This window comes from Stegostoma tigrinum, chromosome 8 (genome assembly GCF_030684315.1).
Source record: "Stegostoma tigrinum isolate sSteTig4 chromosome 8, sSteTig4.hap1, whole genome shotgun sequence".
NCBI classification, from domain to species: domain Eukaryota; kingdom Metazoa; phylum Chordata; class Chondrichthyes; order Orectolobiformes; family Stegostomatidae; genus Stegostoma; species Stegostoma tigrinum.
Genome location: NC_081361.1, coordinates 71,834,764 through 71,857,384, shown reverse-complemented (window position 1 = coordinate 71,857,384; position 22,621 = coordinate 71,834,764). Strand labels below are relative to the sequence as shown.

At 40.7% G+C, this 22,621-nt stretch overlaps 1 protein-coding gene across 1 annotated transcript; it reads left to right on the top strand.

The window, feature by feature from the left end:
• The first annotated feature begins 673 nt into the window (after positions 1-673).
• atp6v0b (ATPase H+ transporting V0 subunit b) lies at positions 674-21,600 on the top strand. The gene is made up of 8 exons (XM_048539184.2): positions 674-852; positions 8,565-8,613; positions 12,489-12,572; positions 13,081-13,158; positions 17,367-17,436; positions 19,345-19,396; positions 20,079-20,269; positions 20,988-21,600. The coding sequence occupies exons 1-8, from the start codon at positions 786-788 to the stop codon at positions 21,012-21,014; spliced, it is 618 nt and encodes a 205-aa protein (XP_048395141.1). The 5' UTR covers positions 674-785; the 3' UTR covers positions 21,015-21,600.
• Positions 21,601-22,621: the final 1,021 nt, after the last annotated feature.

Below are 22,621 nucleotides of genomic sequence, written 5' to 3'. Positions count from 1 at the left end.
ATACAACCAGCCCAGCCCTCCCCCCCCCCGCACCATACAACCAGCCCAGCCCTCCCCCCCCCCCCCCCCGCACCATACAACCAGCCCAGCCCAGCCCAGCTCTCCCCCCCCCGCACCACACAACCAGCCCAGCCCAGCCCAGCCCAGCCCAGCTCTCCCCCCCCCCGCACCACACAACCAGCCCAGCTCTTCCCCCCCCTGCATCCCAAAACCAGTCCAACCTGTCTCTGCCTCCCTAACCGGTTCTTCCTCTCACCCATCCCTTCCTCCCACCCCCACCCGCACCCCCAGCTACCTACTAACCTCATCCCACCTCCTTGACCAGTCCGTCTTCCCTGGACTGACCTATCCCCTCCCTACCTCCCCACCTATACTCTCTCCACCTATCTTCTTTTCTCTCCATCTTCGGTCCGCCTCCCCCTCTCTCCCTATTTATTCCAGAACCCTCACCCCATCCCCCTCTCTGATGAAGGGTCTAGGCCTGAAACGTCAGCTTTTGTACTCCTGAGATGCTGCTGGGCCTGCTGTGTTCATCCAGCTTCACACTTTATTATCTTGGAATTCTCCAGCATCTGCAACTCCCATTATCTCTGACGCCGGTAGTTGTAGTTCATTTCCCCGCCTCCCCGGGAGGTGGTACATGCTGACTACATGTCCCAGGATGCCATGCGGGCAGACGGTGACGATGCTCACGTGATGCCCACCACGCCTCACGTGACTGGTGCCCGATCGTTGGACGCAGTCTTTGGTGTCTGGCCGTGAGCCGTCTGCTCCTGTTTGGAACGATGAACGGCTACGCGCTCCTATACGGTGGTATCACTGTGGCCTTTTGGTCCACCATCCTTGTAGTAGGTAAGATAGTGGGAGTGTTGGGGCGGAGTGTCTCTCCTTCCTGTACCGGGCCCAGCCCGGCGTCAGGCCTAGTGCAGCCGGGGACCGAAGATCCTTCCCCGGGGGCGTTGGACCTTTCTCCTGACGGAGGCTTTTCCCTTTCAAGCGTGTGCGTATAAAGTTGGAGCTTTTGAAATGGAGCCCGTGGAGGTGTCCCTCGGCTGGGTCACTTTGTCAGGATTGTGTTTTTAATTGATGAACACCACAACCTGTTGAGAATCATCGCTAGGAATTAAATTAGGTTTTAAATGGCTGCTGGAAATCAGAAACAAGGTTCTGGGGAATATCAGCAGGCCCGGCAGCATGTATGGAAAAGTGAAATAGAACTACGTTTCGGGCCCAGTGAGCCTCTTTCGAGAGTATTTTGCTATACACATGAAAACGCATTTGTTAATGAAGAGAGTGCCATTACAGATTCAGAAAGTAATGTGAGGAGTCGTTGTGTTGGATGAATAAATACTTCCTTAAAATTGTTTCCAAACATGATTTCCAGCCTTATAAAGTGCTTTAATTGTGCAATAACCTGTGTGCAAATGTGTGAGGCTGAGCTAAACCATTTTTCTGTTGATCAGGATAGTGAGAGAACATGAAATGATGTCTCAAAATTACATTTTCTGATGCATGTAGACTTATTTTTAAAAATATTTTCCAAAGTATCTATTCAGACGTTATATACTTCTGGAGCAAATGGGACAAATGAGTCTCCTGGCCCAGAGTTAGGAACATTACCACTGTGCCTCCATGTATAATTTTTTATGTTCCCTCTTTAAAAATAACTATAAAATGTACGGATATTTGCAATTATGAATATTTATGCTGCTCTTTGAGCTTTAGGTGGGGTACAGTCCTAATTCTGACAGTGAATATTGCTGCAACTTCCTATGCTAATCTTGTGATTGCTAACAATAGAAGAGTAAGGAATGTGACAGTTAAGCGTTTGTTTCTGAAACTGTTTTGAAGTGAACCTGTCAGCAGTAGGTCTGATTTCTAAATGGCTATGTTTGCTGACTTTTAGATATTAACATAGACTTCTGGAATCAGTGATTTGACCAGAAATTGAAACATTATTGAGTTTTGAGAAGATTTGTAGCTCAGGTTGAGTTTCTGGATGTGAGTTTGCTCGCTGAGCTGGAAGGTTAGTTTTCAGACGTTTTGTCACCCTTCTAGGTAACATCATCAGTGAACCTCTGATGAAGCGCTGCTGTTATGTCCCGCTTTCTATTTATTTGTTTATCTAACCCAAGGAAACCTAAACAGATAAATAGAAAGCGGGACATAACAGCAGTGCTTCATCAGAGGTTCACTGATGATGTTACCTAGAATGGTGACAAAACGTCTGAAAACTAACCTTCCAGCTCAGCGAGCAAACTCACATTGAAACGTTATGTTTGGAATTCAAGGTTGAGCATAGCTTTCTTTCATTATTTATGGGTTTGCTGGTCTAAACATTTAAATTTCTTTTCGCCCTTGGTCTTGTGTGCATTTGAGGGTCAACGTGGTTCATCAATTGCCCACTTAGCCTCAGTCAGAGACTGTGGGTTCAGGTCACAGTTCAGACACTGAGTTGCCACTCCAATGCTGCACTTCTGAATTTTACATTTGACATGTCCCATTAAAATAAGGTCCTCTCCCTTTCTAAGGTTGATTGTAAAAGATCCAATGGCGTATTTTCAAAGAGTAGGCTATCTAACTGTCAAGAAATGCACAAATAGGTTACTCTGCCTTGTTTTTCGAATCACATTGTGAGAAAGCAAGCAATCACATTTCCTAATTATTAAAGTGAAATTGGTGGAAGCTGTCTAAGTATGCTGTGGTCATGAGCTGTATTGCTTAAAAATGTCTGTTTCAAGTATAAAAGATATGAATCATGACTAATGCAATTAGCTCAATACACCATATACAGAAATAAATGTATGCAGTGAGAATTTTCCAAAAGTTTAGGTTATGTTGAGATATCTGATATCTTGGCCTGAGAGTATATTATAATCAGTGGTAAACAATTTGGAGTTGCTTTCAATAAAGGTAATGAGTGCTAGATTTCCAACATGTTCATTTGTATAGCTGGCTCAACCTTCTCTGTTTGCATGCCATTTAACTGATTCACTTTATAGTTTACAGTTGCAACTTTTGTCATGACTGTTATTGTTTGGAATTCAGAACTTGCAAATTGAGCTTGAAACCCAATATGCATTGATATCTTTGAAAATACATGAAATAAAACTACAAATTTGTTGGAAATAGGGAGAAAGTTCTGGTTCTAAAAGAGTTAAGGCAGCCTGCAAAGTTTCAGCTTTGCATAATGTGGGAAATTCCACCACTGTGGTAACAGTATTTTGTGGTGTCAGGCAAGTGTAGTAGGAACTGATTACATTGTTGAAACTCTTGTTGTGAAATACAGACTTGCAGTCCTTAAAGTTGAACAAAAACGATCAAAATGGAAAGAAAATTTGGTTTGTGAATTCCTTTTGCCTGTGTTTTGACACTGTTCTTTGACTGCATAAAGGGTGTGAAAGTGGGGATCTGATGGTGGCATATGGAGGGCAATGTCGCAATTGAGCGATTATGTTTCTTGAGTATTGGCATAATATTCAAAGCACCTAAGTTTAGGTAAGATGCCAAAGGCTGGGAGGGGTACACAGGAGAGTTATAATGGTGAGGAACTTCAAATATGTTGAAAGATTAAAGAAAGTGGGGTTATCTTTAATTTAGGTAAATGTTAAGTGCTGTATTTTGTGTAAGGCAAGACTTACACAGTTAATGATAAAGTCCTGAGGAGTGTTGCTGAGCAGAGAGACCTTGGCGTGCAGGTCCGTGGGTCCTTGAAAGTGGAGTCATAGATAGACCAGGGTAGTGAAGAAGGCATTTGGTACACTTGCCTTGATGGGTCAGTGCATTGGGTATAGGTGTTAGATCATGTGGCTGTACAGGAAATTAGTTAAGCCACTGTTTGAATACAGTGTTCACTCCTGGTTTCCCTGCTCTGACAAATATGTTGTGAAACTTAAGGGTTCAGAAAAGATTTGCAAGGATGTTGCCAGGATTGGAGGGTTTGAGCTATTGAGACAGGCTGAATAGCCTCATGCTATTTTCCCCAGAGCTTCAGGCTGAGGGGTGAACTTTATGAAGCATATAAAATGATGAGGGACATGGATAGGGTGAATGGTCAGTCTTTTTCCTGGAGTGTTTGGGGTGGGGGAGTCCAAAACTGAGGTGGTTGGCCTGCCTGCCAAGGTGGCTGGTTGTTGTACAGATGTTTAACCACCATGCTGGGATGTGTTGGAGATGGCCCAGGTGAACTGGAGGTTGGGGTGGAAGGCGTTGGTAAAGTGGATGAATTGTTCGAGCTCCTCTGGGGAGCAAGAGGCGGTGCCGATACAGTCATCAATGTACCGGAGGAAGAGGTGGGGTACGGGGCCTGTGTGGGTGCGGAGGAGTACCCCACCTCTTCCTCCGTTACATTGATGACTGTAACGGCGCCGCCTGTTGCTCCCCAGAGGAGCTCGAACAGTTCATCCACTTCACCAACACCTTCCATCCCAACCTCCAGTTCACCTGGGCCATCTCCAGCACATCCCTCACCTTCCTGGACTTCTCAGTCTCCATCTCAGGTAACCAGCTAGAAACTGATGTCCATTTCAAGCCCACTGACTCCCACAGCTACCTAGAATACACCAGCTCCCACCCACCCTCCTGCAAACATTCTATCCCATATTCCCAATTCCTCCACCTCTGCCGCATCTGCTCCCAGGATGAGGCATTCCACTCCACATCCCAAATGTCTACATTCTTCCAGGACCGCACCTTTCCCCCCGCAGTGGTCAAGAACGCCCTTGACCGCATTTCCCGCAACACATCTCTCACACCCCACCCCCGCCACAACCGCCAAAGAGGATCCCCCTTGTTCTCTCATACCACCCCACCAACCTCTGGATACAACGCATCATCCTCCGATACTTCCGCCATCTACAATCCGACCCCACCACCCAAGACATTTTTCCATCCCCACTCTTGTCTGCCTTCAGGAGAGACCACTCTCTGCGACTCCCTTGTCCACTCCACACTCCCCTCCAACCCCACCACACCTTTCCCTGCAACCGCAGGAAGTGCTACACTTGCCCCCACACCACCTCCCTCACCCCTATCCCAAGCCCCAGGATGAGTTTCCATATCAAGCAGAGGTTCATCTGCCAATGTGGTATACTGTATCCATTGTACCTGGTGTGGCTTTCTCTACATTGGGACCGCTTTGCAGAACACCTCCGCTCAGTTCGCAACAAACTACTGCACCTCCCAGTCGCGAATCATTTCTACTCCCCGTCCCATTCCTCAGACGACATGTCCATCACGGGCCTCCTGCAGTGCCACAATGATGGCACCCGAAGGTTGCAGGAACAGCAACTCATATTCCGCTTGGGAACCCTGCAGCCCAATGGTGTCAACGTGGACTTCACAAGCTTCAAAATCTCCCCTTCCCCCACTGCATCCCAAAACCAGACCAGCCTGTCTCTGCTTCCCTGACCTGTTCTTCCTCTCACCCGTCCCTTCCTCCCACCTCAAGCCGCACCTCCATTTCCTACCTACCACCTCATCCCGCCTCCTTGACCTGTCCGTCTTCCCTGGACTGACCTATCCCCCCCCTACCTCCCCACCTATACTCTGCTCTTTACCTATCTTCTTTTCTCTCCATCTTCGGTCCACCTCCCCCTCGCTCCCTATTTATTCCAGTTCCCCCTCCCCATCCCCCTTTCTGATGAAGGGTCTAGGCCTGAAACGTCAGCTTTTGTGCTCCTGAGATGCTGCTTGGCCTGCTGTGTTCATCCAGCTCCACACTTTGTTATCTATAGTGTGACTATATCTGCCTTTAAGAAGGATTTGCCTGTCCTTTTCCACTTAAAGTGGCAGGTTATAAACCTGGTGTTGAAGTGTCTGCTTCAGGAAAATCAGAGAAAATAGCTTGGGTTTTTTTTTGAAAAATTAGACAAAGAAAGCGTGAGTGTGTGGATTAAGATTATTTCAGACCCAGAGTTTTAGTTTTGCTTTCAGTTGTTGAAGTTGGGGTTTTTGGAGTTTCTGTTGCTGTAAAAAGCTCGAGTTCTCTCTCTACTAGGTTTAATCTTTGGGTTTGTCTTTCTCTTGGTCTGGGGAGATAGTATGTGAGGGAAATGTGTTCAGCTGAATTTGCCTTTGCCACCGGTATCGTCTTGGGATGCTGCTACATTGGAACAGTTGATGATTAGTAATGTATTTCAATAAAGTTAACTATAACAATTTTTTTGTATTTTAACTCATGTAAAAATAGTGTTTTCCTAAGTGTTTTGCTTAAAGTGTAGTAGTGTAACCAGTTGAATTAGATCTGGAACGCAGCACCATTCACTTGCCTTTATAGGATAGAGGTTAGAGTCTAGGATATCTTGATGTTTTGAGGAGGTTTGGTCTGGTCTGATAGTACATTTGGTACAACTGGCGAAATATCTAGGGCAAAAGTCAATTTCTTTTCATGCAGGTTTGTTACAATGGAATGAAAAGCTTAAAACATTGTTTAAAGGAAATTTGATATTTTTGAAACTGTTGTCCAGAGTTCCAGAGAGAAAGCCAGGATGTTGGCTAATTTTGGGGAATTTTTTGGACAAATTGCAGAGTTTTTAAATATTGAATGGCCTACTTTTCTGTAAGAAATGACTGCTGATCCTTGTAAACCCATTAATAATTGCTCTCAATCAAGATCACCAGACAAACAAAAAAAAAAGGTATTTTGATGGTGAGACACCAATCTCGTCTACTCTAGCAACACTTCTGTGGAGGTTCCCTCTTTCATGTTCACTGGTTTTAAAATCTTCAGCATTCTTAAGGATGCCGGCAATAAAAGTGGGCCTTTTCCTGTATGGTCTTTAACTCCTGACTAAACATCCCGTCAAAGAAAATTATGCGATAATCTTCACTTTAAGTAGTTCAGATACTTTAAGCTAGCCAATGAGATTTGTTATTTGAGAGATGGAGCAGTATACAAGTGCTGGAGTTGAATATTAGCGAACTATGCATATTTGATTGGTGAGTCTTGTTCATTCAGTGATAGACTGTCCTTCCAGAAGAAAGGAAAACAAAAATCATATTTATAACATCTTTTATGATTTTGCGTTCCAAAGCTCATTGCAGACAATTAATACTTTTGATCTGCATTCACTGTTGCTTTATTGTAGACATGCTGCCTGATTTGGGTGCAGGAAGATTCCATGATTATTCATGGTTTATTGACCAGATGATTTGTTTTTATAATGATTAATCAGCATTTATTATGGACCAGACACCAGGGCTAAGCACCCTGCATTTCGTGCTAGTGCTACTGGATCCTTTGTGCACTCAACAGCACACATGATCTTCATTTAGCATCAGAGTATCTAACAGTTGAGCACCACCTCTGTATCTCACTGGAGTATCAGCCTAAACTTTGTGTTCAAATTTCTGGCGTGGGACTTGAGCCCACAACTTTGAGGCTTTGGCGAGAGTGGCAGCAGCTCAACTGTAGCTTGCAGAAATGAAGAATCTTTGGGAGGGAGAAAGCACTCAGTTCCTCCTCTCAGTTCCTCTTCAGAGCTGAGCCCACAAAGTGCTCATCCACTCAATTTTTTTTGTTTACTTAGCTGGTTATTGGATAATGATAAACTTAGCTTTATGTAGCAGCAAGTGTAGTCTCAGAACATCCCAAAGTTGGTAAAGTTTTTGTGTATCGCTGTTGTAACAGAGCAGCACTGCATCCATGTTATGCAGTACAGTATTGAGATAAATAACTAGCTCATTTGTTTCAGTGAATTTGGTTGCAGGATAAATACCAGGAAAGCAGAGTGTTAAGTTGTGCTTCTTTGAGCCATGCAACAGCAGGGACTGTTTTGTATGAGATATTAAACAGGGAATGTATTTGACAATATGAGAGTCTCTGTACTTATCTGGGTTAATTGTTGCCTGTATGGATCAGATCCAAACAAATAGACCAAGAATTTCATGCTATTTGCTAATGACTTTGCACTTTGTGACCTGCACGTGGGTCAGGATCAAGTTCCAAGCTAATTAGTTAAGGAACTTGCTCTCGTTTTTAAAAATATATGGGTAGTGTCTGCCATGTGATGAATGGTTGAGTAATTCTGTATCTGCTTCCTGATGTGCAAAATCCTATATTTAAATTGACTTTAATTTCAAAATCCCTTCAGATATGACCAATATGAGAATGCACATTCAAGTGGGGAAAGGTTAGTTGTCACATACACAGTTCATCTCAATCTAATGTGAACTTTATTCTTGTCAATATACAATTTAACTATCTCCATTTCAGTGGAGTGATAACCTTTTGAGTTTCTCCTCAAAATTACCAGGCTTCAGTTTGATTTAATTGAAGATATGAGAATTCTGCAGGAGCTGTCTTTGTGGGACAAGAAGTGATGAGGAAACAAATGTCTTCTCTCGTTCCCTTCTCCAAGATAACACTGGAAAGTTGTAAAATTGAAAATCCTCTTGTGTACTGAATTACAATTAGCCCAAATGGATCTGACATTTCTGGAGTGTTAGACATGAAATGTTATTTTTAAAAAGCTGAAAATCTGCATACCTCAAATCTTTGGTATCAAACATTTTGGAAAACTTTCGATTGTTCTCAAATGCAACTTTGTTTCTTTCTGTTGCAGGCATTTGTTACACAATATTTGACTTAGGATTTCGCTTTGATATAGGATGGTAAGTCATTTTAAAGGAAAAGTGAAGTTCTGATTTATTTTGAGCAATTTACCCTTATTGCATCAATCCAATCAGCTTGTAAATGCTTATACTAATTGAAGATAGCTTTGATTACCATGAGTTTTCTGTCAGTTGCTAGTAATTTTTTTCATTCTATAAATTGAATATTACCATAAGCAAGCTTATAAGAATGTTCATTCATTTGTGCTTGTTCTGTATTCTGGCAGTGTCTTTCAGATCATAACCACTCCCTACCAAAAAAGTTATTCTTCGTTCTTTTACCATTTCCATTTCCTGTGGTCCTTGGCCCTTCCACCAATGGAAACAATTTCTCTCTTGTCTAGACAGTTCATGATTTTGCAAATTTTTATTAAGTCTCCTTTCTATCTTTTGTAGAATAACTCCAGCTTTTTTCCAATCTATCTATGTAACTGAAGTTCCTCATCTCTGGAACCATTCTCTTAAGTATTTTGTCACCGTCTAAAATTTTCACATTCTTCTCAAAGTGTGGCACCCCTCTAGCTGAACCAGTGCTTTATGAAAAAGTCATCAGAAGCTTTTTGTGAAGTATTGTAAATGAGACAAAAAGCAACTGCAGTTATTACGTGCATTCTCTGACTAGGACACTTTGCTAGGGACTTGATGCCAAACTTATGCTGTCTGGTTTATTGCTTTATTCTGCTTTTGTACACCAGTAATTAGCATATTCAAATCTTACACTGATCAGTACCTCACTTAGTAATGTAGTTAAAGCGCTAATGAAACTTCTTAGGCTCTAAAATTTCTTCTATAAAATTCAATGTTCCTCTATCTCTTCCTTTCAACCTTTCTAAAACCTTGCCCCTTTGGACAAAGCTTTTTCCAACTTCTTGAATTCTTTCACTGTGGTAATAGTTATTGTCTGATTGTACTCCTGAAGCATCGTAGAATATTGAGGTTGTAGATATATGCTTGCCGAGCTGGTGGGTTTGGTTGCAAATGTTTCGTCATCCTGCTAGATAACAAGATCGGCGCATCTCTGGCGAAGCATCTGTGTCCTGTCCTGCTTGTTATTTACATCCCTTGGTTTGCTGGGTGGTTGGTATTACTCCCAGTTCTGTTCCTCAGTGGCTTGTTCACATGGTCTAACGCATCCATAATCTCACAAACCAAACTAACACACCAGGGAATTCCTAGAGGCCTGGTATTGTAACTGGAACTCAGTCAGCAAACACGTTGAACTGGACTGAATATACAAAGCACTGAAAAACAGAATCAGATCTAATGTCAGAGATAATGGGAACTGCAGATGCTGGAGAATCCAAGACGACAAAATGTGAGGCTGGATGAACACAGCAGGCCAAGCAGCATCTCAGGAGCACAAAAGCTGACGTTTCGGGCCTCGACCCTTCATCTGATGAAGGGTCTAGGCCCGAAACGTCAGCTTTTGTGCTCCTGAGATGCTGCTTGGCCTGCTGTGTTCATCCAGCCTCACATTTTGTTGTCCCAGATCTAATGTCAGCCATCCCAGCAAACTGAGGCATACGCATAAGCCGGACAGAACACCGCTTCACCGGAGGTGCACCGATGTTAACTAGCAGGATGATGAAATGCTTGCAAGCATGTCTACAGCCTCATCCCCAACCTGAGTTACAAATCTTCTAAAACTTTAATCATTTTGCAAGATTCTAATGCAGGCTAGTCTTTGGTTTGGAATTTTGGAACCAAGATTTGCTGACATGAAAAATATTAAATTTCAAAGCAGTTTTTGGTCTTGTTTTTAGACAGTAAAACCCAATTACTAAATCACGCATAGAAATGGATGCTTGACAATAAATTGGAAGCCTCTGCAAACTCCCATTATATGTAGTAATATTTGGATAAGTGTCAAAGGATTGAATTTTTGAGCCCATCAAGTAAGTTTTGCCTGATATTGCTTTTGAAGGATTTGTCAGATTCTAAAATTCCAGAGATAGGTGTGGTTTACAAGTTTTTTTAATATGCTGGCCTCTTTTGGTTGCTGCTGCTTTACCGTCCTAACGTGTTTTGTGAATTGTTTGTTAATATTTAGATTTATATGCCTACATTGTTTTCTAAACGTTTTGGATGAGGTTAAAAAGGTGGAAGTTGCAGTTGTATCAGTTGAACCGTGGCAGTTGGTTCAGCAAGTCTTGTAGGTGGGAACAGATATAAAGTTGGAAACGAGAACATATGCATTTGCGTGAAATTGAATTGCAGAAATGATTGCTCATGTGAACCAGGCAAAGATGAGAACAAATATTTCCTTGTGGTTCTGAGTTAGATCCATGCCCTGATAAATCAAAGTTCAAACAAAAAATCAAGAAGCAGATTACTATAGATGCTGGAAGTTTGAAATAAAAACAGAAGTTATCAGAAGATCTCAGCAGCGCAAGTAGCATTTGGGGAATGAAACAGTTAATATTTCAAGATCATGACCTTAGTGCAAAGTTCAATTGTTTTGTAGAATAAAGCGTGGGTTAGTGGTGAGATGTTGCTGTATGTCAAATATTTATGCAACACCTTTTGAATAAACTTGCTAAAAGCTTTTGTATAGAAGGGGGAAAAAAAACAAATTGAAGGAGGAGCCATCAAATTACCTGAAAGTTGCGCAAGGTTTCTGAAGACTTGATCAAGAGGATTTTAAGATGTAGATTGAAATAGAAAACTGGCTGACTTAGGCCATTTCATAGAGTTGGGTTGAGGTGGGGTAGCCTTCAGCTGTTGTGGCCTGATTTTTTGCAGTAGAATCTTGTTTTAATCTTGTTTTGTAATGATGTAAACTTCACTCTTATTTTTAGTTAAAATATTTGCTGAACAATGACCTTGTAAATTGAGTGGTTGAATAAAATTGAGTCTGAGTATTCTAGATCACCATTTTATTAGGTAAATCACTTTTATTAGTGCTCTTAAAGCTACTGCTTTAGCCCACACTCTGCAGCTAATCCTTCCAGCGAAAGTGGTTTGTGTTGGATTGTGGAAATGTTTTTGTTTATACAAATGTAGGGTCTTACTGCTGTCTTGCATGTCATCTCACTCTCTTGATATGTTATATATGTAAATCTGTATAATTCCTGAATTTTGTGACCGTAAAGACAGTGAACTTCTGGAAGCACAGAAATCTAAATGTTGCAGTCGGTAATTCTGTGCTTCTTCATACAGTGTGCTTTTGAAGTCCCTCCTGGAATGCAGCCTTTTAAAAATTCATTAAGTGATAAGTTTAAAATGCACTTGATGTCTCAAGTTCCTTTAAAGTATTGCACCTTGTTAAGGTGAGATTTAACTGCTTTTAACCATGTTGTAATTTAATAACCAAATGTCTCACTCACCCCTCAAGTTGTGTATTCATTGAGTGTCACTTCAAATTTAAAAATTCCCCATTTAAGAAAATGTTGATTGGTTTTAACTCTATCTTCTGACCCAACCATTTTATGTGCAAAATTTTGGTGAATGAAGTCTTGACTTTTGGTTTCTAGTTTGTTGTCTGAGAGAGAATACCTTGTGATTGGCTGATTAGTTTGCTTGATGTCAGTGGCAGATTCAGTCTAAATTTGGTGAGACAAATCTACACTGCAATGATCTCTAGGTAATTTTGAGTCAGTGGTACTGATTCACTGCTTACAGTAAAATAAACTTTATTTCATGATCTTGATAGGCTCAATCTTCAAAAGAGTTGACACTGGGAAACAAGGACATATTGAAATGAATGTCTCGTTGGGACACTGTTTGGCATGATGTCTTTCACGTAGGCTTCCTTGGATTAATGTTGGTAGTTTCTTTTCAACTCCCATTTTAAAAGCTTGTACTGTATATTTGATACTTCATGTAATGAGTGCAAAAGATAAATGATTTTATTTGATTTTTTTCTTCCTGATTAGGTTTTTAACAGAAACTTCTCCGTTTATGTGGGCAAACCTGGGAATTGGATTAGCCATCTCTTTGTCTGTTGTGGGGGCTGCATGGTAAGAGCTTTCTTTGATTGATTTGACCAGGATTCCTTCATGTCATTCTGCTGACAAATGAAAATGTAATAACTATTGCACCATGAACCGTGTTATACTTTTAAACCAAGGGGTTCTGAGGAATACATTTTCTTCAAGATATCCTTTTTATATAGGAGATGGTGATTCCTCAGAGAATGAAGACATTCATGATTGTATGCAGCAAGACCTGGAAGACATCCAGGCTTGGACTCAAATGGCATTTAATATTCGTACCACCCAAGTGTTGAACAATGACACTTTCTAACAAGAAGGTCTAGCCACCTCTCTGTAACATGCAGTGGCATTGCCTTCTTTGAATTTCTTATCATTTGGATAGGTGGTATGGCTGCTGAAATAGATCAGAGGTCATGCATTCCTTAAGTGGTGTACCACCTGACTTCTCAAAGTCTTGAACACATTTGTGTATTCTATTAGCTGAGGAACATGATAGACACATAATCATTTGCTTTCACTTTTATTTACTCAGGGGGATTTATATTACTGGATCCAGCATTCTTGGTGGGGGTGTCAAGGCACCTAGGATTAAAACCAAAAATCTTGTCAGGTAATTTTAAAACATCTTAATGTGCAACGTTGCATTTGGTGAACATGATGAAACCGCTTTCTCTGTATAAAATCAGTTTTACTTTCAAAATATGTTATGTCAACTGACTGCATGCATTTTTGGAAAGTTTTTGCTGCCCTGCAGCACTTGCGGATATCAGGGTGCATGTTTTTGCATACATTTTGATGGGTGGGACTTGGTTTTCTGGTTTGCTACATCTTTGGTTTGAAGGGAGTCTATTTGCCAGGGTAGTGCTTAGGACACACAGGGAAAGAATAGGGCATTAAATTTCTTTTTTATGAATTGTTTAGATTTTCTCCTCATCGGGCAGCTACTGACGAACAAGGTAATTTTATTGAGGCTTGTCCATTCCAGGCAACTGCCATTAGCCTTTTGCAGAGTTGTTGATTCATTGCTGGCTTTTGTTGCACTCTGCAGTTTTCCAACTTAAAACAAAATGTTGGAAATCATCTCAATGTCCATCTGTGTCTGAAAAGAGAAAGTTAACTTTCCAGCTATAATTTTATCAGAATTGGAAGATCACCCTCTGTCATAGTGAAGAATAGAACAAGGTAGGGTAAAGTAGATATTTTTATCATGTTTGGATGTATTATGACATGTCTCTGGAACAGCTGGCACTTGAATCCAGGTTTTCTGGCACAGCAGCAGGAACAGGTGTGCCGATCTGTCACAGGGTCAATTGTTATGAATAGCTCGTCACTAAAGAGGAGGAGCCTCAGGAGAGAGAAATGGGTAAAGAACAGGAAGATGACAGAGGGCTAGTTTGACTCTTTCCGCATGCAATTCTTAAGGCTATTGTTTTGGTAGAGTTTAAGATTTTTTTGAGTAGTAGTAAATGTCAAGTTCTGTATACAAATTTATTTTAATGCCACATCTGTTTCCAGTCTCCTAGTTGGCTCTTGTACTATTCTGTTCTGAGGTTGTTGACTTGCTCGACTCCATGGTTGATAACGTCATCTGAAGTGCATGATATAGTGAATTATCAAGTTATGAAATTATGTTAAAGGGATTGTTGTGTGCCCCAAAATATACCAGTTTTAGGTTCAAAAAAACATGTGTAGGTGAGGCTTGTTGTGGGAACTGAAACAGAAGTAGATCATTCAATCCCTCAAGACTGTCCCACCATTCAATAAGATATTAGCTGTCCTGTGGCCTAACTATATACCTGCCTTTGGCCCATATTCCTCAATATCTCTTTAACAAACGTTACCTATCTCAGAATTAACAACTCATCTTGCATTTGCTGTCATTTGTGGAAGTGTTCCAAACGTCATCTACCCTTTTGTGCTTCCTGGCATCTATTATGAACAGTCTGGCCCTAATTCTCAGACTGTACCCTCTAGTTCTTGAATCCCCAATCAGTGGAATTAATTTCCCTTAATCCTATCCTCCCTCTTCCTGTTAATGTCTTGTAGACTTCAATCGGTTCACCCTATAACCTTCTAAATTCTAGAGAAAACAGGCCTGATTTGTATAATCTGTCCTCTGACTTAACTCCTGAAGTCCAGGTGTCATTCTTGTGAACTTGCATTGTTCACAAGAACAAGACCACTGTCTGCGCCCTAAGGTTTGGTGCCCAGGTCTGAACTGCTCGCGGTACTCCAATTGGGGCCTGTCCAGGGTTTTCTGTAACTTCTGCATCCTTGTACTCCAGTCCTCTAAATATAAAGGCCAGCATTTCATTAATTTTCTTGATTATTTTCTGCACTTGTGACATTTTTGAAGATCTATGCACCCGAACTCTCAAGTCTCTTTGTTGCACCGACACAGCGGATGTCCATCGGGGGCCGAAGGGCCTGTTCTGTGCTGTATTGTTCTATGTTCTATGTCTGATCTTCTGCTATTTTCCTGTGGACTTTCAGTAAGTTGTCACACTCTTCTACCGTAAATATGAGGCAAAGTAATTATTCAGCATCTCTGCCAATTTCATATTGAAAGTGGGGATATTGTCAATGACATGCTGGCCCACTAAAGACTTGATCCTGATCACCACCTTTCCTTTTATGTAACTGTAAAGTTTCTAATTATTCTTTCATAATCCCTTTTTAGGAGCTCTTGTAGACTGAGGTCATTTGCTGTCATTGCATTTTTCTCATTCAGCAGGATCTGTGCTTTCTTTTTAATTTTTAAAGCCTTTTTATTCAGTTTTCTGTGGACCATTATCTTTAGTTACATATGCATGGCTGTATTTTCCGTGAAGTAAAGCTCCCCCTCACCCCAGGTATACGCTGGTTTTGCATGGCGTTAAATGTTGCTTTAAATGTCAAATGTTCTTCAGTTGGTTAACCCATTAAGGCAGATTTTTTTCCTATTTACAGTGGGCAGTCTGTCTCATCTCATTAGTCAGCCTTAACTTTTTATTCATTCATGGGATGAGGGCATCGCTGGCTAGGCAGCACTTAGTGCCCAACCCTAACTGCCCAGAGTCAACCACATCACTGTGGGCCTAGAGTCACATGTAAACCAGAACAGGTGAGGATGACAGTTTCCTTCCCGAAAGGACATTAGTGGGATTTCCTGACAATGAACTTGCGGTCATTGTTAGATTCTTAATTCCAGGTATTTTATTGAATTTAAATTTCACCATCTGCTGTGGCGGGATTCAAACCCAGGTACCCAAAATGTTATCTAGATCTTTGGATTAACGGTCTGGTGATAATACTACTTGGCTATCGCCTCCCCAAATATCTAAACCTCTAGCAACTGATTTAGCTTTTTGATTTCAGACACTTCATTTAGCTCCTTTTATGATGGCTATTTGATAAAAGTTCACGAGCAATTAGGTAACTGATTAAGTCTAGCTCATTGTTAAATCCTTGTCTCCTTGTTGCCTTCAGAATATTGGCAAGACTATGTTTTATTCCCAAATAAAAACTGAAAGAACTATAGATGTTGTAAATCAGAACCTAAACAAAGTTGCTGGAAAATCCCAGCAGGGCGGCAGCATCTGTGAAGGGAAAAACAGTTAAGGTTTCGCATCCGGTGACCCTTCCTCAGAACTGAGGAAGTTGTATGTATTGTTTCTTCCTAGTTGTCTTAACAATGATTTGATGAGTCATCCTAAGAGTCTTAAGGACTCCATGCAGTGGACTAATCATATGCAGTCTACGTAATATGGAAGTAACCTAGACAGTTGTGGCACATTCTTTTTCCCTGAAAGATGTTCAGCAGTTTTTAGTGACAATCTGAAAAGATTTGCGTATTTTCTCAAATGCTAGAACAATTATTTATCTCATTGGTTTCGTTTTCTCAAGTTTTTAATGGAAGACAAGGAAGTAAATAGGTAGAAAAGTATTGATTTTATGATGAGAATACATAAAATCATTAAAGATGGTTAACTAAAACAAAACTTCAGTTTCTGGAAACATGAAACAAGAACAGAAATTGCTGGAAAAACTCAGCAGATCTGGCAGCATCGTTCAGACTGTTGAAGGGTCACCAATTTTGAAACATTCTTCCTGTAGATGCTGTCAGGCCTGCTAAGTTTCTCTCGCAATTTCTGTTTGTGTCGCTGAAAGTAATTGTGCAATATGAGGCCACAGAAAATAAACAAACACCTAGGCTTTGTTGGGCGAAGAGATCAGAGAGCTAGCGTTACACTATGGTTAGACTAATTTTGAAATATTCTGCACTATACTGATTTACATGTCCCAATAAGAGGATATACAGAGACTGAAAAAAAACACAAATGGAAACGAGAATTTAGCAGGAAGAAATTTAATAAAGATCGGTCAGCTGGAGGTCCTATTTGTGAAAGAAGTGTTAAGTAATAGGTTTTTAAAAATTTATGAAGGCGATTGACATGGCAGATGTTTGCACTTGAGCCCAGAATGTGATGACATACAACTATCAGCATTGACTTGTGGGGCCAAATGGTCCATTTCTGTATTGTGCATTTCACATGATGCGCCCCTCAAATAACCAAGTTTCAGACTACAAGAAGAGTGCATCATCTTGAGAGCTGAGATGGTAAAAATTAGTTTAGAGGAAAAAAAATTGAGAACAAATCTGCATCTTAATGTTATTTAGGTTAGATTCTTAGAGAATTAAATATCTGCAAAACTCGAGGTTGGCAAGTTTATAGCCACAAACCAACTAGGGTAACCATAATAAGAGAGATAAACATACGGAAGTTTGTCATTACTCTATAAGTCACCAAAAGTGACGACTTACTCTTTGTATTACAGCATCATTTTCTGTGAAGCTGTTGCAATTTATGGGATTATCATGGCTATTGTCATCAGTAATATGGCAGAGGTAAGTGAAATTTTAATTTTATTGTGGAGCCTGAGATGTGTTTGATGTCAAAGCTGACCTGACGCATTTTATAAAAATATGATCGACTGTGTCCATTTGATTAAAGCTGTATTGTCTCATTCAAATGAGTAATTCCAATTTGCATAACACTTGCCAATTAGTGTATTAAATAAATTAAACATTTATGCAATGTCATTACATTGCTGTCTCCTCAAATATTGAACAGAAACAGGCTTTACAGGGCAGTGGCAATATTGCTCATCTATATACTTTTCTTCCAGGTGAGAAAACTCAATTATTTACATAAGTCATATGTTTTTGCCTGTGGCAAGGAAATCCCCCTCGTCCTCTCATACCACCCCACCAACCTTCGGATACAACGCATTATCATCCGACACTTCTGCCATCTACAATCCGAACCCCACCACCCAAGACATTTTTCCATCCCCACCCTTGTCTGCCTTCCAGAGAGACCTCTCTCTCCGTGAATCCCGCGTCCGCTCAGCACTGCCCTCCAACCCCACCACACCCGGCACCTTCCCCTGCAACCGCAGGAAGTGCTACACTTGCCCCCACACCACCTCCCTCACCCCCATCCCAGGCCCCAAGATGACTTTCCATATTAAGCAGATGTTCACTGCTCATCTGCCAATGTAGTATACTGCATCCAGTGTACCCGGTGCAGCTACTTCTACATTGGGGAAACCAAGCGGAGGCGTGGGGACCGTTTTGCAGAACACGTCCGCTCGTTTTGCAATAAACAACTGCACCTCCCAGTTGCAAACCATTTTAACTCCCCCTCCCATTCCTTAGACGACATGTCCATCATGGGCCTCCTGCAGTGCCACAATGATGCCACACAAAGGTTGCAGGAACAGCAACTCCTATTCCGCTTGGGAACCCTGCAGCCCAATGGTATCAATGTGGACTTAACAAGCTTCAAAATCCGCCCCCCTCCCCCACTGCATCCCAAAACCAGCCCAGCTCGTCCCCTCTCCCCACTGCATCACAAAACCAGCCCAGCTCGTCCCCGCCTCCCTAACCTGTTCTTCCTCTCACCTATCCCCTCCTCCCACCTCAAGCCGCACCTCCATTTCCCACCTACCAACCTCATCCCGCCTCCTTGACCTGTCCGTCCTCCCCGGACTGACCTATCCCCTCCCCACCTACACTCTCCTCTCCACCTATCTTCTCTATCCATCTTCAGTCCGCTTCCCCCTCCCTCCCTATTTATTTCAGAATCCTCTCCCCATTCCCCTCTCTGAAGGGTCTCGGTCCGAAACATCAGCTTTTGTGCTCCTGAGGTGCTGCTTGGCCTGCTGTGTTCATCCAGCTTCACACTTTATCTATTACTCACACCTGAGTCAAATTTGCTCCCCTGTTTCTGCACATATGCAACATCTGTATTTTTAAACATTTCCCAAGGAAGTTACATCCCTCCTCACCATGTTTGTGTATATCTGGATTAATTGAGGTTAACAATCCTGGGGGCAGATACCTTTCTTATATTTTGGGTGAAGAATAGTCCGTTGTTGAGAGTGTTAAAATTGAGAATCGTACAGATTAGCTAGCGAGTTCTGTTGTTGTGTCCATGCTTTAATGGTTTTCTTAGATATAAAAAAAATTAGTTTTATTAATTCTGGAACCTTTTCTCTCAGTTTACGTGTAGCAACTAATGCCATCTATAAGAAAAGTATCCCCAAAATTATTTACCCTTGAGTTTCTGAATATATTTATTGTGTAAACATTTACCTGAGCCGTATTTAAGACTGTTAACTGAATAAATAAGGTTAGCTAAATCCCACAAAAACAGCCTTTAACCAGTAATGTATGACTTTCTTTCCAATGAGGAACTGGTTGCAAATATTCCAATTTTGTTACAATTAGTTCTTTTTCTGTTCTGCACAGCCATTCAGTGGTACCACTCCTCAGACAATTGGAGCCAGGAATTATCAAGCAGGTCAGTTTTGTTTCTGTTGTACCAACCTTAAAATTTAGCCATTTGATGTGTGTTAGATTTGAAATAAAAGTCTGTAGTTATCAGGAGCCATTTCTAACTGTTCCAGTTTTGGCAAGAAGGCGGCATAATTGGTGTCACAACTGCTGTTGTTGACAGGCTTTGTCTGAATGTGTCTGTGCCTACTCTTAGGTGAGTCTTTAAACTCAAGGGTATGTACAGACTTTGTCCAGTAAAAGGAAATTGTAGTCAACCTACTGATTAACTGTTCATAATGTTGCATTAATTATATCTTTAGAATTAGTACTATTAGATCAGTATGCATTTAACTGTCTCTATGGGTGGCTTTTCATGAGATCCACCCTGACTGAATTAGCATGTTGTCATTTCTGAAAATAAGGCTCCTTTACTGGTTACAGTGTTGATCAGAATTCTTTTTGAGGAATGATATGGGGATTGTAATTGATTCATAGTCTTGGGCGAGGGAGGAATAAGAACAAGAATTGACTATTCCTTTGAGACTGTTCTGTTCCTCTTTCTCCAGTACTACATATGTGAGCAGTGAAGTTGAGAGGAAACGTTTGACCTGTTTCTATTACATTGCTATCACCCAATAAGTGGGTAAAACTGAGTTGATTTGATTTTTCAATCGGTAGATTTCTCAGACTCTTGTTTTCATTTGTAGGGTTCTCCATGTTTGGTGCTGGCCTGACTGTTGGATTTTCTAATCTGTTTTGTGGTATCTGTGTTGGCATTGTGGGTAGTGGTGCTGCTTTGGCTGATGCCCAGAATGCCAGCCTGTTTGTCAAAATCCTGATCGTTGAAATTTTTGGCAGTGCCATTGGATTGTTTGGAGTCATTGTAGCCATCTTACAGGTAAGATGATTTGCTGAGTTTCAGAAGAGCTAATTAATAATTTGGATTGTCCTTAGTATTATCAAAAATGACCTGGTTCCTGAACCAGGGTGGGAGAGTCCACCACTAGATGGTATAATTTTAAGGTGAGAAGGGAAAGATTTTAAATAACCTGAGGGGCAACTTTTTCTACACAGGGTGATGTGTATGTGGAATAAGCTGCCAGAGGAAGTGATAGAAGTGGGTACAGTTGCAACATTTAAAAGACATTTGGACATGCTCATGGATAGGAAAGGTTTGGAGGGGTATGGGCCAAATGCAGGTAAATGGCCAGGGCATCCATTGTTTTGCTGACAACTCTGTAAAGCACTTTACAATTTTCTTTTTCCTTTTAAAACCGTTATGTTATTGTTACTGTTTTGTTTTCATGTGAAGACAGTCTGCAAAGTTATGTCACAGGTACTTATTGCTTCAATCTTAATATCCTTTCTAATCTATATTAATATCCTTTTAGTTTAGAAATATGTTGGATTCTATGTTCTTATACAATACACAGCAGTGAATTATACCCTTGTGTTAATTGCCATTGCTGTATCAGTATAGAAGGAAGAATATATAATCTGTTTAGTTAATGATACTATCTCTGTTCATTTGTGCAAAGCTACAAATTACTTCTGCAGCCAAGAGAAGTTATTGCTGTAAAATAGAATTAATTACTTTTCTCTTCTTATTGTAACAGACATCTAAAGTGAAAATGGGAGATTAGCCATCATGAAGATGTTGAGAATCTGAATTCTGGAAATGAGATCTAGATTTGCTGTATATAATTTATTTAAGTGTATATTTTCCCAACATATTTGTGGTTTTTAACCCACCATTTGCTGAAGAGTGATTGTGACACAGCCTGAAGTGATTCCTGATCAATTCTGCAAAATGGGCCAGGTGCTGTCCAGCAGTATTCCATAGTTTAGTCTATACTCTGTTTAACTTGCAAACATATAGCCCATTTCAGATTCAGAATGGGGTGGAGTAGTGAGACAGAATGTTAAAGACTTCTTTTGCTGTTGTATATAAATGGTGAGATTTATTCCTTTATGGCCTTGTGCAAGACAGCAGTTGAAAACGTGTTAAACTGTGACTATGATAAAGAACCATCTGATAGACTTGCATTAGAGTCCTATGGCTTGCAGTCATCAAATCTGTAATGAATGAGTTAATATAAAACTCATTTCACATCAATTTGTGTACCTAAGTTGCACCCTTGTATGTTATGTTTCTTGTAAATGTAATGGAGCAACTTTGGTGTTACACCACAATGGCGACCAGAAAATAAAGTACATGTTTATATGTGGGTTTGCATCAAGCATTGACTTTCTGCACCCATCCTGCTGCTGCTTTTCCCACTGTTTTTAAGAGAAACTAATTTTTATTAAATTCTGTTTTCATTTGCATGCCTGTTCACATTGGCATTTGAGTTGGACTTTTCCAATGCTTTCAGCTACAAGTGAATTGGAGTATTGGATTACTGAGACAAAATGTAATTTCGGTGACCAGGACAGTAAAAGCATATATAATTACACGAGTGTTTAGATCTCTTCTCACTGCATCAACTTTGGCTTAATCAGGAAATGTAAACAGGCTGTAACTGTAGAGGGTGAAAAAGGAAAGTGCTGAAGAAGCTCAAAAGATCTGGGAGCATCTATGGAGAAAGAAACAGTTAAATGTTTTTAAGTCCAATGTGACTCCTCCATTTCTCCAGAACATTCTTATTTCATATGCCAACATCTGCAGTATTTTGTTTTTGGTGTAACTGGAGTATTTTCAAGCAGTAGTGAAGGTATAATATTTGAAAAAGTAAACTCCATCTACTTTGGGCAAACCAGTTCATTTTCCTACTTCGCACATACTGTCACATTTAAGCAGCAAGTTTGATCCCATTGACTGATGCAGGATGATTCCGGCTAATAAAAGCAAGCGCTGGTTCTTGTTGAACATGATATACTCCTTTATGAAATGTTCTTGTAACAGACATGACTCTTTGGATGGAATTTTAATCTGAAAATTGCACAATAGATGTTGTATTTCCATCTCAATGAATGAATCTTTGATATTGTGCTCATTATAATTGTATATTATGCTTAATTTTTTCCACACTTGAACTCAGCTGCAAGAAAGTGTTAAGTCTCTTGGTTGATTGACTTTCAATGACTTGGCACTTGACACTTCCTTCAATGCAGAGGAAAAAATCTTGAGACTTCCGAGTAGTGTTATCAAATTAAATTTGGCATTATAAGATACTGGGACAGATGACAAAAAGCGTGGTCAGGTGGGTTTTAAGAACTTGCTAAAGAAAGAGACATAGAAGATGCAGAG

Coding starts and splice junctions, on each gene's coding strand:
- atp6v0b (XM_048539184.2), top strand. CDS start 786: ATGAACGGCTACGCGCTCCTATACGGTGGTATCACTGTGGCCTTTTGG. Junction 8,614..12,488: donor TTTCGCTTTGATATAGGATG/GTAAGTCATTTT, acceptor CTTCCTGATTAG/GTTTTTAACAGAAACTTCTC. Junction 20,270..20,987: donor TCATTGTAGCCATCTTACAG/GTAAGATGATTT, acceptor TTATTGTAACAG/ACATCTAAAGTGAAAATGGG.